We start from the raw sequence: 19,290 nt of genomic DNA on the forward strand, positions 1-19,290 counted from the left end.
AACACAATGAAGGGCTTCCCTGGTGGTGCAGTGGTTGAGAGTCTGCCTGTCGATGCAGGGGACACGGGTTCGTGACCCGGTCCGGGAGGATCCCATGTGCCGCGGAGCAGCTGGACCCATGGGCCATGGCCGCTGGGCCTCTGCGTCCGGAGCCTGTGCTCCGCAACCGGAGAGGCCCGCGAACCGCAAAAAAAAAAACAAACCAAAAAAACAAACCACAATGAAATATACTTCATACACACTTAAACTTAAACTTTCTAAGTTTCTCCTTTTAGATCAACACTGTCCAATAGAAATATGCCAGCCCCAGATGCAATTTAAAATTTTCTACTAACTACATTAAAGCAAAAACAGGTGAATTAATTTTAATAATGTTGTATTTAACCCAATATATCTAAAATGTCATTTTCTTTCTTTTTTTTTTTTTCTTGCATTATGCGGGCCTCTCACTGTTGTGGCCTCTCCCATTTGCGGAGCACAGGCTCCGGACGCGCAGGCTCAGTGGCCATGGCTCACGGGCCCAGCCGCTCCGCGGCATGTGGGATCTTCCCGAAACGGGGCACGAACCCGCGTCTCCTGCATCGGCAGGCGGACTCTCAAGCACTGTGCCACCAGGGAAGCCCTAAAATGTCATCTTAATAAGTAACCAATAGGAGACTGGTTCAAGATGGCAGAGTAGAAGGATGTGTTCTCACTCCCTCCTGCAAGAGCACTGGAATCACAACTAACTGCTGAACAATCATCGACAGGAAGACACAGGAACGCACCAAAAAAGATACCCCACATACAAAGACAAAGGAGAAGCCACAGTGAGATGGTAGGAGGGACGCAATCAAAATAAAATCAGGGGCTTCCCTGGCGGCACAGTGGTTAGGAACCCACCTGCCAAGGCAGGGGACACGGGTTCAAGCCCTGGTGCGGGAAGATTCCACATGCTGCGGAGCAACTATGCCCGTGCGCCACAACTACTGAGCCTGAGCTGTAGAGCCCGCGAGCCACAACTGCAGAGCCCGTGCACCTAGAGCCTGTGCTCTGCGACGAGAGGCCACTGCAATGAGAAACCTGCGCACCACAATGAAGAGTAGCTCCCTGCCCACCGCAACTAGAGAGAGCCCATGTGCAGCAAGGAAGACCCAATGGAGCCAAAAATAAAAATAAATATACAAAATAAAATCAAATCCCATAATTGCTGGGTGGCTGACTCACAAACTGGAGAACACAGATACCACAGAAGTCCACCCACTGGAGTGAAGGTTCTGAGCCCCACGTCAGGCTTCCCAACCTGTGAGTATAGCAACAGGAGGAGGAATTCCCAGAGAATCAGACTTTGAAGGCAAGCGGGATCTCATTACAGGACTTCGACAGGAATGGGAGAAACAGAGACTCCACTCTTGGAGGGCACACACAAAGTAGTGTGCACATCAGGACCCAGAGGAAGGAGCAGTGACCCCAGGGGAGACTGAACCAGACCAACCTGCTAGTGTTGGAGGGTCTCCTGCAGCGGCAGGGGGGTGGCTCTGTCTATCCGTGAGGACAAGGAACCTGGCAGCAGAAGTTCTGGGAAGTACTCCTTGGTGTGAGTCCTCCCAGAGTCCGACATTAGCCCCACCAAAGAGCCCAGGTAGGCTCCAGGGTCGGGGTGCCTCAGGCCAAACAACCAACAGGGAGGGAACCCAGCCCCACCCATCAGCAGACAAGTGGATTAAAGTTTTACTGAGCTCTGCCTACCAGAGCAACAGCCAGCTCTACCCACCACCAGTCCCTCCCATCAGGAAACTTGCACAAGCCTCTAAGATACCCTCATCCACCAGAGGGCAGACAGCAGAAGCAAGAAGAACTACAGTCCTGCAGCCTGTGGAACAAAAACCACATTCACAGAAAGATAAGACAAGATGAAAAGGCAGAGGGCTATGTACCAGATGAAGGAACAAGACAAAACCTCAGAAAAACAACTAAATGAAGTAGAGATAGGCAACCTTCCAGAAAAAGAATTCAGAATAATGACAGTATGATCCAGGACCTTGGAAACAGAATGGAAGCAAAGACTGAGAAGATGCAAGAAATGTTTAACAAAGACCTAGAAGAATTAAAGAACGAACAAACAAACAGAGATGAAAAATACAATAATTGAAATGAAAACTACACTAGAAGGAATCAATAGCAGAATAACAGAGGCAGAAGAACAGATAAGTGACCTGAAGACAGAATGGTGGAATTCACTGCTGCGGAACAGAATAAAGAAAAAAGAATGAAAAGAAATGAAGACAGCCTAAGAGACCTCTGCGACAATATTAAATGCAACAATATTCGCATAATAGGGGTCCCAGAAGGAGAAGAGACAGAGAAAGGACCAGAGAAAATATTTAAAGAGATTATAGTCGAAAACTTCCCTAACATGGGAAAGGAAATAGTCACCCAAGTATAGGAAGCGAAGAGATTCCCATACAGGATAAACCCAAGGAGAAACATGCTGAGACACACAGTAATCAAACTGGCAAAAATTAAAGACAAAGAAAAAATTATTGAAAGCAGCAAGGAAAAAACGACAAATAACATATAAGGGAACTCCCATAAGGTTAACAGCTGATTTCTCAGCAGAAACTCTACAAGCCAGAAAGGAGTGGCATGACATATTTAAAGTGATGAAAGGGAAGAACCTACAACCAAGATTACTCTACCCAGCAAGGATCTCATTCAGATTCGATGGAGAAATCAAAAGCTTTACAGACAACCAAAAGCTAAGAGAATTCAGCACCACCAAACTAGCTCTACAACAAACACTAAAGAAACTTCTCTAAGTGGGAAACACAAGAGAAGTAAAGGACCTACAAAAACAAACGCAAAACAATTAAGAAAATGGTCATAGGAACATACATATCAATAATTACCTTAAACGTGAATGGATTAAATGCTCCAACCAAAAGACACAGGCTCACTGAATGGATACCAAAAAAAGACCCAAATATATGCTGTCTACAAAAGACCCACTTCAGACCTAGGGACACATACAGATTGAAAGTGAGGGGATGGAAAAAGATATTCCATGCAAATGGATATCAAAAGAAAGCTGGAGTAACAATACTCATATCAGGCAAAAAAAAAACTTTAAAATAAAGAATGTTAAAAGAGACAAGGAAGGACACTACGTAATGATCAAGGGATCAATCCAAGAAAAAGATATAACAATTATGAATATATATGCATATAACGTAGGAGCACCTCAATACATAAGGCAACTGCTAACAGCTATAAAAGACGAAATTGACAGTAACACAATAATAGTGGGGGACTTTAACACCTCACTTATACCAATGGACAGATCATCCAAACAGAAAATTAATAAGGAAACACAAGCTTTAAATGACACAATAGACCAGATAGACTGAATTGATATTTATAGGACATTCCATCCAAAAACAGCAGATTACACTTTCTTCTCAAGGGTGTACGGAACATTCTCCAGGATTGATCACATCTTGGGTCACAAACCAAGCCTCAGTAAATTTAAGAAAATTGAAATAATATCAAGCATCTTTTCTGACCACAACGCTATGAGATTAGAAATGAATTACAGGGAAAAAAATGTAAAAGACACAACACATGGAGGTTAAACAATACATTACTAAATAACCAAGAGATCACTGAAGAAATCAAAGAGGAAACTGAAAAATACCTAGACAAATGACAAGGAAAACACAATGATCCCAAACCTATGGTATGCAGCAAAAGCAGTTCTAAGAGGGAAGTTTATAGCAATACAATCCTACCTCAAGAAACAGCAAACATCTCAAATAAACAATCTAACCTTATACCTAAAGGAACTAGAGAAAGAAGAACAAACAAAACCCAAAGTTAGCAGAAGGAAAGAAATCATAAAGATCAGAGCAGGAATAAATGAAAAAGAAACAAAGAAAACAATAGCAAAGATCAATAAAACTAAAAGCTGGTTCTTTGAGAAGATAAACAAAATTGATAAACCGTTAGCCAGACTCATCAAGAAAAAGAGGGAGAGGACTCAAATCAATAAAATTAGATATGAAAAAGGAGAAGTTACAACAGACACCACAGAAATACAAAGCATCCTAAGAGACTACGACAAGCAACTCTACTCCAATAAAATGGACAACCTGGAAGAAATGGACAAATTCTTAGAAAGGTATAACCTTCCAAGACTGAACCAGGAAGAAATAGAAAATATGAACAGACCAATCACAAGTAACGAAATTGAAACTGTGATTAAAAATCTTCCAACAAACAAAAGCCGTGGACCAGATGGCTTCACAGGTGAATTCTATCAAGCATTTAGAGAAGAGCTAACACCCCTCCTTCCCAAACTCTTCCAAAAAACTGCAGAGGAAGGAACACTCCCAAACTCATTCTATGAGGCCACCATCACCCTGATACCAAAACCAGACAAAGATACTACAAAAAAAGAAAATTACAGACCAATATCACTCATGAATACAGATGCAAAAATCCTCAACAAAATACTAGCAAGCAGAATCCAAGAACACACTGAAAGGATCATACACTGTGGTCAAGTGGGATTTATCCCAGGGATGCAAGGATTCTTCAATATATGCAAATCAATCAATGTGATACACCACATTAACAAACTGAAGAAGAAAAACCAAATGATCACCTCAATAGATGCAGAAAAAGCTTTTGACAAAATTCAACACCCATTTATGATAAAAACTCTCCAGAAAGTGGGCATAGAGGGAACCTACCTCAACATAATAAAGGCCATATACAACAAACCCACAGCAAACATCATTCAGAACAAAATACCTTAAAATTTGTATGGAGACACAAAAGACCCCAAATAGCCAAGGCAGTCTTGAGGGAAAAAAACGGAGCTGGAGGAATCAGACTCCCTGACTTCAGACTATACTACAAAGCCACAGTAATCAAGACAATATGGTACTGGCACAAAAACAGAAATATAGATCAATGGAACTGGACAGAAAGCCCAGAGATAAACCCACGCACCTATGGTCAACTAATCTATGACAAAGGAGGCAAGGAAATACAATGGAGAAAAGACAGTCTCTTCAATAAGTGGTGCTGGGAAAACTGGACAGCTACATGTAAAAGAATGAAATTAGAACACTCCCTAACACTATACACAAAAATAAACTCAAAAAGGATTAGAGACCTAAACGTAAGACCGGAGACTATAAAACTCTTAGAGGAAAACATAGGAAGAACACTCTTTGACATAAATCACAGCAAGATCTTTTTTGATCCACCTCCTAGAGTGATGGAAATAAAAACAAAAATAAACAAATGGGACCTAATGAAACTTAAAAGCTTTTGCACAGGAAAGGAAACTACAAACAAGATGAAAAGACAACCCTCAGAATGGGAGAAAATATTTGCACACAAATCAACGGGCAAAGGATTCATCTCCAAAATATATAAACAGTTCATGCAGCTCAGTATTAAAAAAACAAACAACCCAATCCAAAAATGGGCATAAGACCTAAATAGACATTTCTCCAAAGAAGAAATACAGATGGCCAAGAAGCATGTGAAAAGCTGCTCAACATCACTAATTATTAGAGAAATGCAAATCAAAACTACAATGAGGTATCACCTCACACCAGTTAGATTGGGCGTCATCAGAAAATCTACAAACAACAAATGCTGGAGAGGGTGTGGAGAAAAGGGAACCCTCTTGCACTGTTGGTGGGAATGTAAATTGATACAGCCACTATGGAGAACAGTATGGAGGGGTTCCTTAAAAAACTAAAAATGGAATTACCATATGACCCAGCATTCCCACTACTGGGCATATACCCAGAGAAAACCATAATTCAAAAGGACACATGCACCCCAATGTTCACTGCAGCACTATTTACAATAGCCAGGACATGGAAGCAACCTAAACGCCCATCGACAGATGAATGGTTAAAGAAGATGTGGTACATATATACAATGGAATATTACTCAGCCATGAAAAGGAACGAAACTGAGTCATTTGTAGAGACATGGATTGATCTAGAGACTGTCATACAGAGTGAATATATATGGAACCTAGAAAAGTAGTGCAGATGAACCAGTTTGCAGGGCAGAAATTGAGACACAGATGTAGAGAACAAATGTATGGACACCAAGGGGGGAACGTGGCGGGTGGGAGGGGTGGTGGTGTGATGAACTGGGATATTGGGATTGACATATGTACACTAATATGTATAAAATGGATAACGAATAAGAACCTGCTGTATAAAAATAAAATAAAATTCAAAAAAAAAGTAACCAATTTAGAAAAGTATTAATAAGTAATTTTACTCTACTTTTATAGTAAGTCTTCAAAATCTGGTGTATATTCTCCACAAACAGCATATCTCGATTCGGACTAACCACGTTTCAAGTGTTCCAAGAACACCAGCTCATGGCCAGGTACCGATGGTGCAGTTCTAGACGTGGAGATCCCTGAGCGCCTTTGCCATCACTGTGCACTGGCACATCACCCGTCACACAGTAGGCACATGGTAAATGTGCATGACATGCATGAACATCTGCTCTCCACTACACCACAAAAATGGAACCACAGCAAGGTTACTCAGTTGCTTTCTAGAAATTCCTGGGTCATTTTATAAATTCAGAGGATTCTTTAAGTTCCTAATGCTACAGTGCTTGAATCCTACCAAGGATAGTTATAAATTTACCATCCTTTTAACCCTTTAACGAGGGTTAAAAGGATGGTGGGAAGATGAAGAGTTGCCCTTGACTTTTATTACAGGGCATCCCAACAGAGCACTTTGCCTTTTTAATCTCTGGGGCCTATGGCACTCTCCCATGTCTAATTACTCAAACTTTCTCTTCCTCAAACCTCTTACTCCAAATCCCAAAGCGAAATCTGAGATGACTTTACCTCCTGCTTAACAGAGAAGACAGTCTCCATCAAATGTGAACCCCTCAAGCACACGGCGCACCTTCCAGCTCATCTCATCTGCCTCATCTGCCCCCATGTGCTCATACTTTTCCTCACTCAGCAAAACTCACTGAGTTTCTCACAGAAAGGCTGGGACTTTCCCCATGTGATAGCTCCCTTCTCCCCAGCTCTACTGATTTAGGCTTTGCTTAAACAGCATCTCCTGGTGAGGTCTACCCTGACTCCTCTTTAAAACTGCAATTCTATTACACCTTCCCAATGCCCCTTACCTGCTCCTCGTTTTCCCCCATGGCATTTTTCACCTTCCACAAACAGCTTGCTTATTGTTTGTCCCCCAGCATGTCGTTAGCACATCAAATCGTTTAAGGCAAGGATCCCTGTCTGCTGTCCACTGGTATGTCCTTAGCACCCAGAACAGATACTCAATAATGCTTTGCTGGGTTGAATCAGCTACCTGCAGAGTGGCCTGAACAAGATGCTCTCTTCCAGCTTTTGGATTTTGCTAATTCTTGCCCTAATTCACATCTATGTACTATTAGATTTTTCTGTTCAGAGGAGTCTCACAGATGGGAGAAAAGTTCAGAATGTCTTTCTTTATCTCTCTCCTCCTTTATATCCCAATACTCTGGGCAATGTTCCCACATGTGCAGAAAAGCAAAGAAACACAGGGCATCTTAAGAAGCTTACGATAAATAGAACTGAGAATGGTCCTTTGTAAATATTTTCCTAACTTCTTTGCTCAAAAATTACTAAATTAAGCGCTTTCCTTCATTAAGTTGGTTTAAACTGGAACTTATTTTTCCAAAAAAACTAAATCACACATACTCATGAGAATCTCTGTCCTTCATGAGATCCCAAACCTATGGATCACAAAATTAAAGTATGAGTTCAGAAGAATAAAGCAAGATCACTGAGAAAGGTCTTAATGTGCTGGTCCAGGGCAGAGCAGGATGCAGTCAACCAACCGGGCTCTTACCTGTGCTGGGCCTCTCGGAAGGGGATAAACTCCATGCAGGCTTATCACTTAGGGCTGCTTCAGGCACTCCTGGCCGACCTGGAACCATAAAGGTGAGGGGCTGCTTTTGCTAGAGAGGCCCTTGGAATTTTCTAAACTTGCCCCTAGAGAATTTCACAGCAGTCCCTACTCTTCTTCCAGAGTTTCCTGACATTCAGGAGAGAGAGGCATAGAGCAAGTATAGGGAAAACACAGAGAGAGAGCACACCTGCTGGGACAGGTACACTTCCCACAAGCATGAGAGAAAAAACCATCACAAGAAAAGAGAAACAAGCAAGAGAAGTAACTCTGTGACACAAAGCCATCAATTCCGCATGAAGATCACCTGCTGCTACTGCTCCCAAGGCTGACTTGACACCTTGGTGAAGTTCATGGATGAAGTGTGCTACCCAGTCATGGGGAACATTTCTTCCCAGAATCTAGGTCTCACAAGTAGGTAACTCCCATTTCTCTACAGGTGAGAGCCTAGATGAACGACTTTGGATTACTGGGGGACATATGACAGGTGTGTGTGAAGTGGGGGGACTACCTTCAAGTAAGTACACTTGTACTGCATCACAATACTTGCTTTCCCTCAGTTTGTCCTAAAATAAGGAACCCTACAAGACCTCTAAGAGCAAATTTTCTTGTATAATTATATGCAACTCAAACTAACTGTATCATTTAAACAGGGGAAAACAGTATTTCAGTTGGCACGAAAACCAAATGTACTTTAAATGCTATGCAATTTAAAACATTCTCTTGAGCTCCTGAGTGAATTAAAATGGTACCTGATATAAAAGTTGTGAGAAAATTGCCTTTTGAAAATAAATAAGATATGCGTGTAAGTTTTCCGAGGCTAAAAACTCTAGTCCAGAGTAAGCACGTCCATTTAAAAAGTGTGGGCTTACTTCTGCTCTTGAGCAGTCGCTTTTCCTCCTCCTTTAGCTTGTTCTGCATCAGACGGAGAGTGTTTTCAGCTTCCTATGGAGCAGGAAAAACAAGATCCAGAAGAAATGACACTTTCTGGACTGTTTTATTATTCTTTACCATGTAAGTACTGCTAAATTTGTGATATAGAAGCAAAGAAGACTAAACTACAGGAAGGGGAAAAGAACTAACGCTGCATGAGAAACTCAACACCCCCTCTCCGTCATCACTCTGGCAGCCCGATGAAAAGGGGGGCTCCCAGAAGTGACACCACTGGCCCAAAATGGGCCTCACTGGTCCCCAAAGCCAGGCCCCTCCCACTACACCTCACTGCCTCTGAAGAAAACTGACAACGCAACAAGATGCCTGTCACGTGTGCCTGTGTGGGATGTGGACACAGGAACAGATGCATCAACTATGGGGCCTCTTGCTCTTAAAATAAAGCATGAATTTTATCATTTTCCTGCCCTGCACAATTCTAACCCTGAAAGGGGCTAAATGGTAGGAGTGATCAGATAGGAAAGAAAGAAAGAAATACTAGTTTTAATTCCTAGCGTATAAAAAAAAAAGCTAATACTTGAGTTAGGTTACAAAATGTGGCCCTGATTGTCAAAAAAGAGAATGGGAGGGACTTCCTTGTGGTGGTTCAGTGGTTAAGAATGCGTACTTCCACTGCAGAGGGGCGGGTTCCATCCCTGACTGGGGAACTAAGATCCCGCATGCCGTGCGGTGCGGCAGAAAAAAAAAAAGTTAGAAAAAGAGAGAATGGGAGAGGAAACTGGCTTTTAAAAATGTGCTGTTGTTCTAAATGTTAAAAAGGAAGCACTGTTTCATGCATGAGATATTTTGAGGGACCAGGTATTAGAAGCATGGGGAGTAGCTGTGAGCACAGAAGAAAAAGAGGGTAGGTACTTGCTGAAGGGAGGGTGGGCAGGAAGGCGCCCCTCAGACGTAACCTGGGCCACCCACTCGCATCCTGAGGCACGTTCTTTGGTACGTTCTCTGAGCCTAGGGGTGGCCCAGACAATAGTACAAAATGATCAGCTTATTTTCACTGTCTCTTTACTGCTCTTTCCCAGACACCCAATGTTTAAAATGTCCAGAACTCCAGGGTCTTTTCATTGCCCTCAAAACGTGCCTGTCCTGGACCCTCCATTCCTCCGTGGCCTGCCTCTGCCTTAAAGCAAGAGTGGCAACAGGTTCCTCGTCCAGATAAACATGTCCAGATGAAGGTGTCAGTTACAGCCAGCCCTCGTGGCAACAAAGTAGCATCACCTAATTCAAATGTCTAGGTTTGTAATAAGGCTAGGATAACCTTTATACCAAAAGCTGTCAAGGACAGCATGAGAAAGGGAAATTGGAGACCAGTTTCACTGTGAACATAGATTCCAAATGCCTATTTTAGGGTTAAGCAGAAATATCCCTAGGGGATAAGGGCAATTCAAAATGACAGCAATTTTGTCCAACTTCCTTTGCTCTGATTCCATATTTATCAACTGATGCTGGGATCTGAAATACTCTTTCCTAAATGGCCTTACACATTGGGATGAAAGGAACCTGAAAGACAGCTGGTCAGTTTATAGGTCATATATATTTCCCACAATAATCAATAAGCTACAATTCTTCTTTATAAAGTAGTTTCTGAAAAGCTACTCTGGGTGATTCAATAAACCAGGGCTTGAAAATCTTTAAGTGAACTGACCAAGCAAGATCTGTACACAAGACATGTTACATAATTTGTGGGACTCAGTGCAAAATAAAATGCAGTTAAAAAGAATTTCAAGACGGTGACAGCAGAGGATTAAAGCAAGCCCAGGTCCTTCTAAGCTTGCAGCTGTAGCCAACTGCACAGGTCATGTCCCAGCCCTGTCTGTAGTCCTAACTGACCAAACTCTGGTGACAACCTACTACCAAAGATTTGAAAACCTTGGAGCCCAGGCTACACAACCAGAAAAACAGAAGAATCACATGAGCAATCCTTAGTCTGATCAGGGAGAAAAAACATTCACCTGATATTTTTTTCACAGTGATATTTACAAACTGGCATGTCAACAAGTACAAAGTAACACACCAGAACGAATGGTCATACAGAAGGACTAAGCACTCACCTCAAACCTCTCTTGCTCCATCCTGTGATGATCCTCAAGTTGCTGTTCCAGATAAGCCAGATTTCGAAATTTCTCTAGATAAATGTCATACTGCTTTTGCAATTCGTCCTCAGTCTTCTCATATTCATCCATAAAGGCTGGCCTAGAAAAACAAAATGAAGTAAAAACTGAAAGATTAATCAATATACAAAAATACAGTAGTTTGAAACTGGTATTCAGAGCTCCAGATTCTGTCCTAGTTTTCTTTGGAAAGCCTTTAATTAGAGAAGGTTCTTCATTCTTGTAACTAAAGCTAATTTCCCCTTTTCTCTTCCCTCCCCACAAAACGAAGATACTTTTTTTTTTTTTTTTTCGGTATGCGGGCCTCTCACTGTTGTGGCCTCTCCCGTTGCGGAGCACAGGCTCCGGACGCGCAGGCTCAGCGGCCATGGCTCACGGGCCCAGCAGCTCCGCGGCATGTGGGATCTTCCCGGACCGGGCACGAACCCATGCACCCTGCATCGGCAGGCGGACTCTCAACCACTGCGCCACCAGGGAAGCCCACGAAGATACTTTTAATCAAAAATTAAGACGTGCTCTTTGTAAAAACTAGAAATAATCCTGAAAGTATTACGAATAAAATTAAAATTACTCATAATCCCATCACTAGGTATTAGCACTTAATATTTGACATACATCCTTCCAGACTTTTCTATGCATAGATACATAGAGAAATGCATTTCTTTTTAACAAACATTAAGTATATAATCTCAAATGAAGCTCTGAGGTCTTTTTTCCTTACTCAATATGGCACATATTTCAATACAGAGTTAAAGAATAATCATACATCATACACATCTCTTAAAAATCAATAAATTAAATACATGCATTATCTTAGCTGGGCATAATATTCTGTCTGAATGTTCCAAAATTTAATCAGTCCCCTAAAAAGAGAAATATAGGTTGCTATAAATTCAAGCTAAGTTTTTAAACAATATAAAACTTAAAAATAAAACCACAGCATAAAAACCTGTTTCAACTGGTTTGCTGAATTTTTTTCTCTTATTATAGATTTTAAAGGGAAAACTTTGTTCTTTTAAAAATATAAACAGATAGGGACTTCCTTGGCAGTCCAGTGGTTAAGACTCTGAGCTCCCAATGCAGGGGGCACGGGTCTGATCCTGGATCGGGGAACTAAGATCCCGCATGCTGCACGGCACAGCCCCAAAAACTTTTTTTTTTTTTTTCCTTCGGTATGTGGGCCTCTCACTGTTGTGGCCTCTCCCGTTGCGGAGCACAGGCTCTGGACGCACAGGCTCCGCGGCATATGGGATCTTCCCGGACCGGGGCACGAACTCGTGTCCCCTGCATCGGCAGGCGGACTCTCAACCACTGCGCCACTAGGGAAGCCCCCCAAAAACTTTTAAAATAAAAACATAAACAGACAAACTAGAAAATAATTTATAATCTTTTGGACTAGAGGGAAGCAGAGAAATTTTTCTATTAAAAAGATCTGAGGCTTGTGGAACAAAAACCACATTCACAGAAAGATAAGACAAGATGAAAAGGCAGAGGGCTATGTACCAGATGAAGGAACAAGACAAAACCCCAGAAAAACAACTAAATGAAGTAGAGATAGGCAACCTTCCAGAAAAAGAATTCAGAATAATGACAGTATGATCCAGGACCTTGGAAACAGAATGGAAGCAAAGACTGAGAAGATGCAAGAAATGTTTAACAAAGACCTAGAAGAATTAAAGAACGAACAAACAAACAGAGATGAAAAATACAATAATTGAAATGAAAACTACACTAGAAGGAATCAATAGCAGAATAACTGAGGCAGAAGAACGGATAAGTGACCTGAAGACAGAATGGTGGAATTCACTGCTGTGGAACAGAATAAAAAAAAAAGAATGAAAAGAAATGAAGACAGCCTAAGAGACCTCTGGGACATCATTAAACACAACATTCGCATTATAGGGGTCCCAGAAGGAGAAGAGACAGAGAAAGGACCAGAGGAAATATTTAAAGAGATTATAGTTGAAAACTTCCCTAACATGGGAAAGGAAATAGCCATCCAAGTGCAGGAAGCACAGCGAGTCCCAAACAGGATAAACCTAAGGAGAAACACGCTGAGACACACAGTAATCAAATTCACAAAAATTAAAGACAAAGAAAAATTATTGAAAGCAGTAAGGGAAAAAAGACAAATAACAAACAAGGGAACTCCCATAAGGTTAACAAGCTGATTTCTCAGCAGAAACTCTACAAGCCAGAAAGGAGTGGCATGACATATTTAAAGTGATGAAAGGGAAGAACCTACAACCAAGATTACTCCACCCAGCAAGGATCTCATTCAGATTCGATGGAGAAATCAAAAGCTTTACAGACAACCAAAAGCTAAGAGAATTCAGCACCACCAAACTAGCTCTACAACAAACACTAAAGAAACTTCTCTAAGTGGGAAACACAAGAGAAGTAAAGGACCTACAAAAACAAACGCAAAACAATTAAGAAAATGGTCATAGGAACATACATATCAATAATTACCTTAAACGTGAATGGATTAAATGCTCCAACCAAAAGACACAGGCTTGCTGAATGGATACAAAAACAAGACCCATATATATGCTGTCTACAAGAGACCCACTTCAGACCTAGGGACACATACACATTGAAAGTGAGGGGATAAAAAAGATATTCTATGCAAATGGAAATCAAAAGAAAGCTGGAGTAGCAATACTCATATCAGATAAAATAGACTTTAAAATAAAGAATGTTATAAGAGACAAGGAAGGACACTACATAATGATCAAGACATCAATCCAAGAAGGTATAATAATTATAAATATATATGCACCCAACATAGGAGCACCTCAATACATAAGGCAACTGCTAACAGCTATAAAAGATGAAATTGACAGTAACACAATTATAGTGGGGGACTTTTAACACCTCACACCAATGGACAGATTATCCAAAATGAAAATACATAAGGAAACAGAAGCTTTAAATGACACAATAGACCAAATAGATTTAATTGATATTTATAGGACATCCCATCCAAAAACAGCAGATTACACTTTCTTTTCAAGTGTGCACGGAACATTCTCCAGGATAGATCACATCTTGGGTCACAGATCAAGCCTCAGTAAATTTAAGAAAACTGAAATCATATCAAGCATCTTTTCTTACCACAATGCTCTGAGATTAGAAATGAATTACAGGGGGCTTCCCTGTTGGCGCAGTGGTTGAGTCTGCCTGCCAATGCAGGGGACATGGGTTTGAGCCCTGGTGTGGGAAGATCCCACATGCCATGGAGCAACTGGGCCCATGAGCCACAACTACTGAGCCTGCGCATCTGGAGCGTGTGCTCCACAACAAGAGAGGCCGCGATAGTGAGAGGCCCACACACCGCGATGAAGAGTGGCCCCCGCTTGCCGCAACTAGAGAAAGCCCTTGCACAGAAACAAAGACCCAACATAGCCAAAAATAAATTAATTAATAAATTTTAAAAAAAAACAAAAAACCTTAGAACAGCTATTAAAAAAAAAAAGAAATGAACTACAGGGAAGAAAACGTAAAAAACACAAACACGTGGAGGCTAAACAATACGTTACTAAATAACCAAGAGATCACTGAAGAAATCAAAGAGGAAATCAAATATACCTAGAGACAAAGGACAATGAAAACATGACAATTCAAAACCTATGGGATGCAGCATAAGCAGTTCTAAGAGGGAAGTTTATAACAATACAATCCTACCTCAAGAAACAGCAAACATCTCAAATAAACAATCTAACCTTACACCTACAGGAACTAGAGAAAGAAGAACAAACAAAACCCAAAGTTAGCAGAAGGAAAGAAATCATAAAGATCAGAGCAGAAATAAATGAAATAGAAACAAAGGAAACAATAGCAAAGATCAATAAAACTAAAAGCTGGTTCTTTGAGAAGAAAAACAAAATTGATAAACCGTTAGCCAGACTCATCAAGAAAGAGGGAGAGGACTCAAATCAATAAAATTAGATATGAAAAAGGAGAAGTTACAACAGACACCACAGAAATACAAAGCATCCTAAGAGACTACGACAAGCAACTCTATGCCAATAAAATAGACAACCTGGAAGAAATGGACAAATTCTTAGAAAGGTATAACCTTCCAAGACTGAACCAGGAAGAAATAGAAAATATGAACAGACCAATCACAAGTAACGAAATTGAAACTGTGATTAAAAATCTTCCAACAAACAAAAGCCGTGGACCAGACGGCTTCACAGGTGAATTCTATCAAACATTTAGAGAAGAGTTAACACCCATCTTTCTCAACTCTTCCAAAAAACTGCGGAGTAAGGAACATTCCCAAACTCATTCTATGAGGCCACCATCATCCTGATACCAAAACCAAACAAAGATACTACAAAAAAAGAATTACAGACCAATATCACTCATGAATACAGATGCAAAAATCCTCAACAAAATACTAGCAAGCAGAATCCAAGAACACACTGAAAGGATCATACCCCGTGATCAAGTGGGATTTATCCCAGGGATGCAAGGATTCTTCAATATATGCAAATCAATCAATGTGATACACCACATTAACAAACTGAAGAAGAAAAACCATATGACCATCGCAATAGATGCAGAAAAAGCTTTTGACAAAATTCAACACCCATTTATGATAAAAACTCTCCAGAAAGTGGGCATAGAGGGAACCTACCTCAACATAATAAAGGCCATATACAACAAACCCACAGCAAACATCATTTCAATAGTGAAAAACTGAAAGCATTTCCTCTAAGATCAGGAACAAGAAGACAAGGATGTCCACTCTCACCACTATTATTCAACATAGTTTTGGAAGTCCTAGCCACGGCAATCAGAGAAGAAAAAGAAATAAAAGGAATACAAATTGGAAAAGAGGAAGTAAAACTGTCACTGTTTCCAGATGACATGATACTATACATAGAGAATCCTAAGGATGCCACCAGAAAACTACTGGAGCTAATCAATGAATCTGGTAAAGTTGCAGGATACAAAATTAATGCACAGAAATCTTTTGCATTCCTATACACTAATGATGAAAAATCTGAAAGAGAAATTAAGGAAACACTCCCATTTACCACTGCAACAAAAAGAATAAAATACCTAGGAATAAACCTACCTAGGGAGACAAAACACCTGTATTCAGAAAACTGTAAGACACTGATGAAAGAAATTAAAGATGATATCAACAGATGGGGAGATATACCATGTTCTTGGATTGGAAGAATCAATATTGTGAAAATGACTATACTACCCAAAGCAATCTACAGATTCAATGCAATCCCTATCAAATTACCAATGGCATTTTTTACAGAACTAGAACAAAATACCTTAAAATTTGTATGGAGACACAAAAGACCCCAAATAGCCAAGGCAGTCTTGAGGGAAAAAAACGGAGCTGGAGGAATCAGACTCCCTGACTTCAGACTATACTACAAAGCCACAGTAATCAAGACAATATGGTACTGGCACAAAAACAGAAATATAGATCAATGGAACTGGACAGAAAGCCCAGAGATAAACCCACGCACCTATGGTCAACTAATCTATGACAAAGGAGGCAAGGAAATACAATGGAGAAAAGACAGTCTCTTCAATAAGTGGTGCTGGGAGAACTGGACAGCTACATGTAAAAGAATGAAATTAGAACACTCCCTAACATTACACACAAAAATAAACTCAAAAAGGATTAGAGACCTAAATGTTAGACCGGAGACTATAAAACTCTTAGAGGAAAACATAGGAAGAACACTCTTTGACATAAATCACAGCAAGATCTTTTTTGATCCACCTCCTAGAGTGATGGAAATAAAAACAAAAATAAACAAATGGGACCTAATGAAACTTAAAAGCTTTTGCACAGCAAAGGAAACTACAAACAAGATGAAAAGACAACCCTCAGAATGGGAGAAAATATTTGCAAATGAATCAACGGGCAAAGGATTCATCTCCAAAATATATAAACAGCTCATGCAGCTCAGTATTAAAGAAACAAATAACCCAATCCAAAAATGGGCAGAAGACCTAAATAGACATTTCTACAAAGAAGACATACAGATGGCCAAGAAGCACGTGAAAAGCTGCTCAACATCACTAATTATTAGAGAAATGCAAATCAAAACTACAAAGAGGTATCACCTCACACCAGTTAGAATGGGCACCAACAGAAAATCTACAAAGAAATGCTGGAGAGGGTGTGGAGAAAAGGGAACCCTCTTGCACTGTTGGTGAGAATGTAAATTGATACAGCCACTATGTAGAACAGTATGGAGGTTCCTTAAAAAAATAAAAATAGAATTACCATATGATCCAGCACTCCCACTACTGGGCATATACCCAGAGAAAACCATAATTCAAAAGGACACATACACCCCAATGTTCACTGCAGCACTATTTACAATAGCCAGGTCATGGAAGCAATCTAAATGCCCATCGACAGATGAATGGATAAAGAAGTTGTGGTACATATATACAATGGAATTCTGCCATAAAAAGGAACGAAATTCAGTCATTTGTTGAGATGTGGATGGATCTAGAGACTGTCATACAGAGTGAAGTAAGTCAGAAAGAGAAAAATATCGTATATTAACGCATGTATGTGGAATCTAGAAAAATGGTACAGATGAACGGGTTTGCAGGGCAGAAGTTGAGACACAGATGTAGAGGACAAACGCATGGACACCAAGGGGTTAAAGCCGCGGCGGGGTGGGGATGGTGGTGTGATGAATTGGGCGATTGGGATTGACATGTATACACTGATGTGTATAAAACTGATGACTAATAAGAACCTGATGTATAAAAAAAATTAAAAATAAATTAAAAAACAAAAGATCTGAGGCTTAACAAAAATGAATTTATGCTTGAAAGGCAGACGTTTTTAATGAGATAAATCTATCTGGTGGCCCTGATCCAGAGGCAGAAGGGGCGGGGGCTTTCCCCTGGCAAAGAGGAAGCCTTGATGCTCCCTCGGTTACTGTCTGCTGCCCCCAGGTGCTGCCTTCCTGCAGATCTCAGGACAGGAACCAGAGTGTGAGCCAGGCACATGTCCCCAAAAAACAAGACACATTCAGAGCGAATACAGCAGCTGGAGAAAGGAAGGAGTAAAGAGAGAAAAATAAAGGGAGAATGAAAAGGGAGGAAGGGCAACACAGAAACAAAGCAAAGGAAGGAGGGTACAAAGTGAGAGAAAAAGGGAGGGCACAAGAAAGAAGTGCGGTGGGGGGAAGTGTGGGCTCCAAGAAAATGTGAGGCACACACTTGAAAGGGAAAGTCAGAGGAAGGATGAATTACCAGTGAGGAATTATAAACTGTAAAATCTACTCAAACCAAGAAATGGGAGTATGTTTCTGTTTCAACCTAATTTATGGCAAGTCACAGATCTGAGGAGCCAGGCCTTGTATAACTTTCGCCATCTGGATTTACTTACTTTGCCTTGCATTCCAAGAAGCTATAAAAGCTATAAGGGAGGTTCAAGAACTAAGCAGTTTTCCAGACATACTGAAAGCAGTAAAGAGAATGAGTTTAGCAGTGTGCCTGTTAAAAACACACGTACATTCTGCAGCAGAGACATCTTTATGCCGGGCTTTTCCCACTGCTTGAAAGGTTAATACCACTGACGATATATTCCCTCAGTCTGCTTTAACTTGCAGAGACAGCGTTCTACTCAGTCTTCAGGTGTTCATATCTACCTGACACTCTGCAGAGTCTGGAGTCGCTTCCGATTTCTTTCCAGCTCTAATTTCCTCTTGTCAATTTTGGCTTCTAGGTTAGCTTCATCAGAGGCCACATTATTGAGCAGGTCTTTCGTCTTCTGAAACTGCACCTACATTTAACAGGAAATGAAGGAGACAAATGTGGCAATAAGGACCAGGACCTGACTCTTGGAAGAGCAGGACTTCTCAACCTCTCAAGCCCAGCAACACCTCACTAAACAGAATCAAGGGGAAGAAGAGCAAACCCTCCCCCAAGCCATCACTCGTTTAACCAACTATTTCCAGGAGGAACATCACATAGGCCTAGAAAGAATCATCTACTTTTTTTTTTTCCATGAGAAGGTGTTTCCAAAGAGGGACCCAAAACCTCCTGCCACCTCACTTGTTTAGATGGTTACACCTCACTCTGAAGGGTTGGTTTGCCTTCATTTACATAGTTCAGGCTAATCCCCAGCTACTAATATCTGACTTATAGAATACATGCACACACAAGCTTTATCTTAGCTTTACTTAGAAGGGAACAAAAAGAAATGCCGCCTGGTCCCAGCTCTAATGTGCTGCCTGCTGGGACTGAGAGAAGGTTCCTCTCCCCGTCCCAGGCAGCTGAACCGGAGA

General features: G+C 40.9%; 1 protein-coding gene across 2 annotated transcripts in view; it reads right to left on the reverse strand.

The window, feature by feature from the left end:
* Positions 1–19,290, reverse strand: part of IFT38 (intraflagellar transport 38) — a 43,189-nt gene that overhangs the window by 9,696 nt on the left and 14,203 nt on the right. For both annotated transcript variants that reach the window (XM_007453489.1, XM_007453488.1), the window contains exons 7-9: positions 18,652–18,785; positions 10,934–11,075; positions 8,807–8,879 (exon numbers count right to left, since the gene is read on the reverse strand). In XM_007453489.1, coding sequence (XP_007453551.1) covers positions 8,807–8,879; positions 10,934–11,075; positions 18,652–18,785 — 349 coding nt within the window. The remainder of the gene's footprint in view (positions 1–8,806; positions 8,880–10,933; positions 11,076–18,651; positions 18,786–19,290) is intronic.

Source organism: Lipotes vexillifer, unplaced genomic scaffold (assembly GCF_000442215.2).
Source record: "Lipotes vexillifer unplaced genomic scaffold, Lipotes_vexillifer_v1.1 scaffold914, whole genome shotgun sequence".
NCBI classification, from domain to species: domain Eukaryota; kingdom Metazoa; phylum Chordata; class Mammalia; order Artiodactyla; family Lipotidae; genus Lipotes; species Lipotes vexillifer.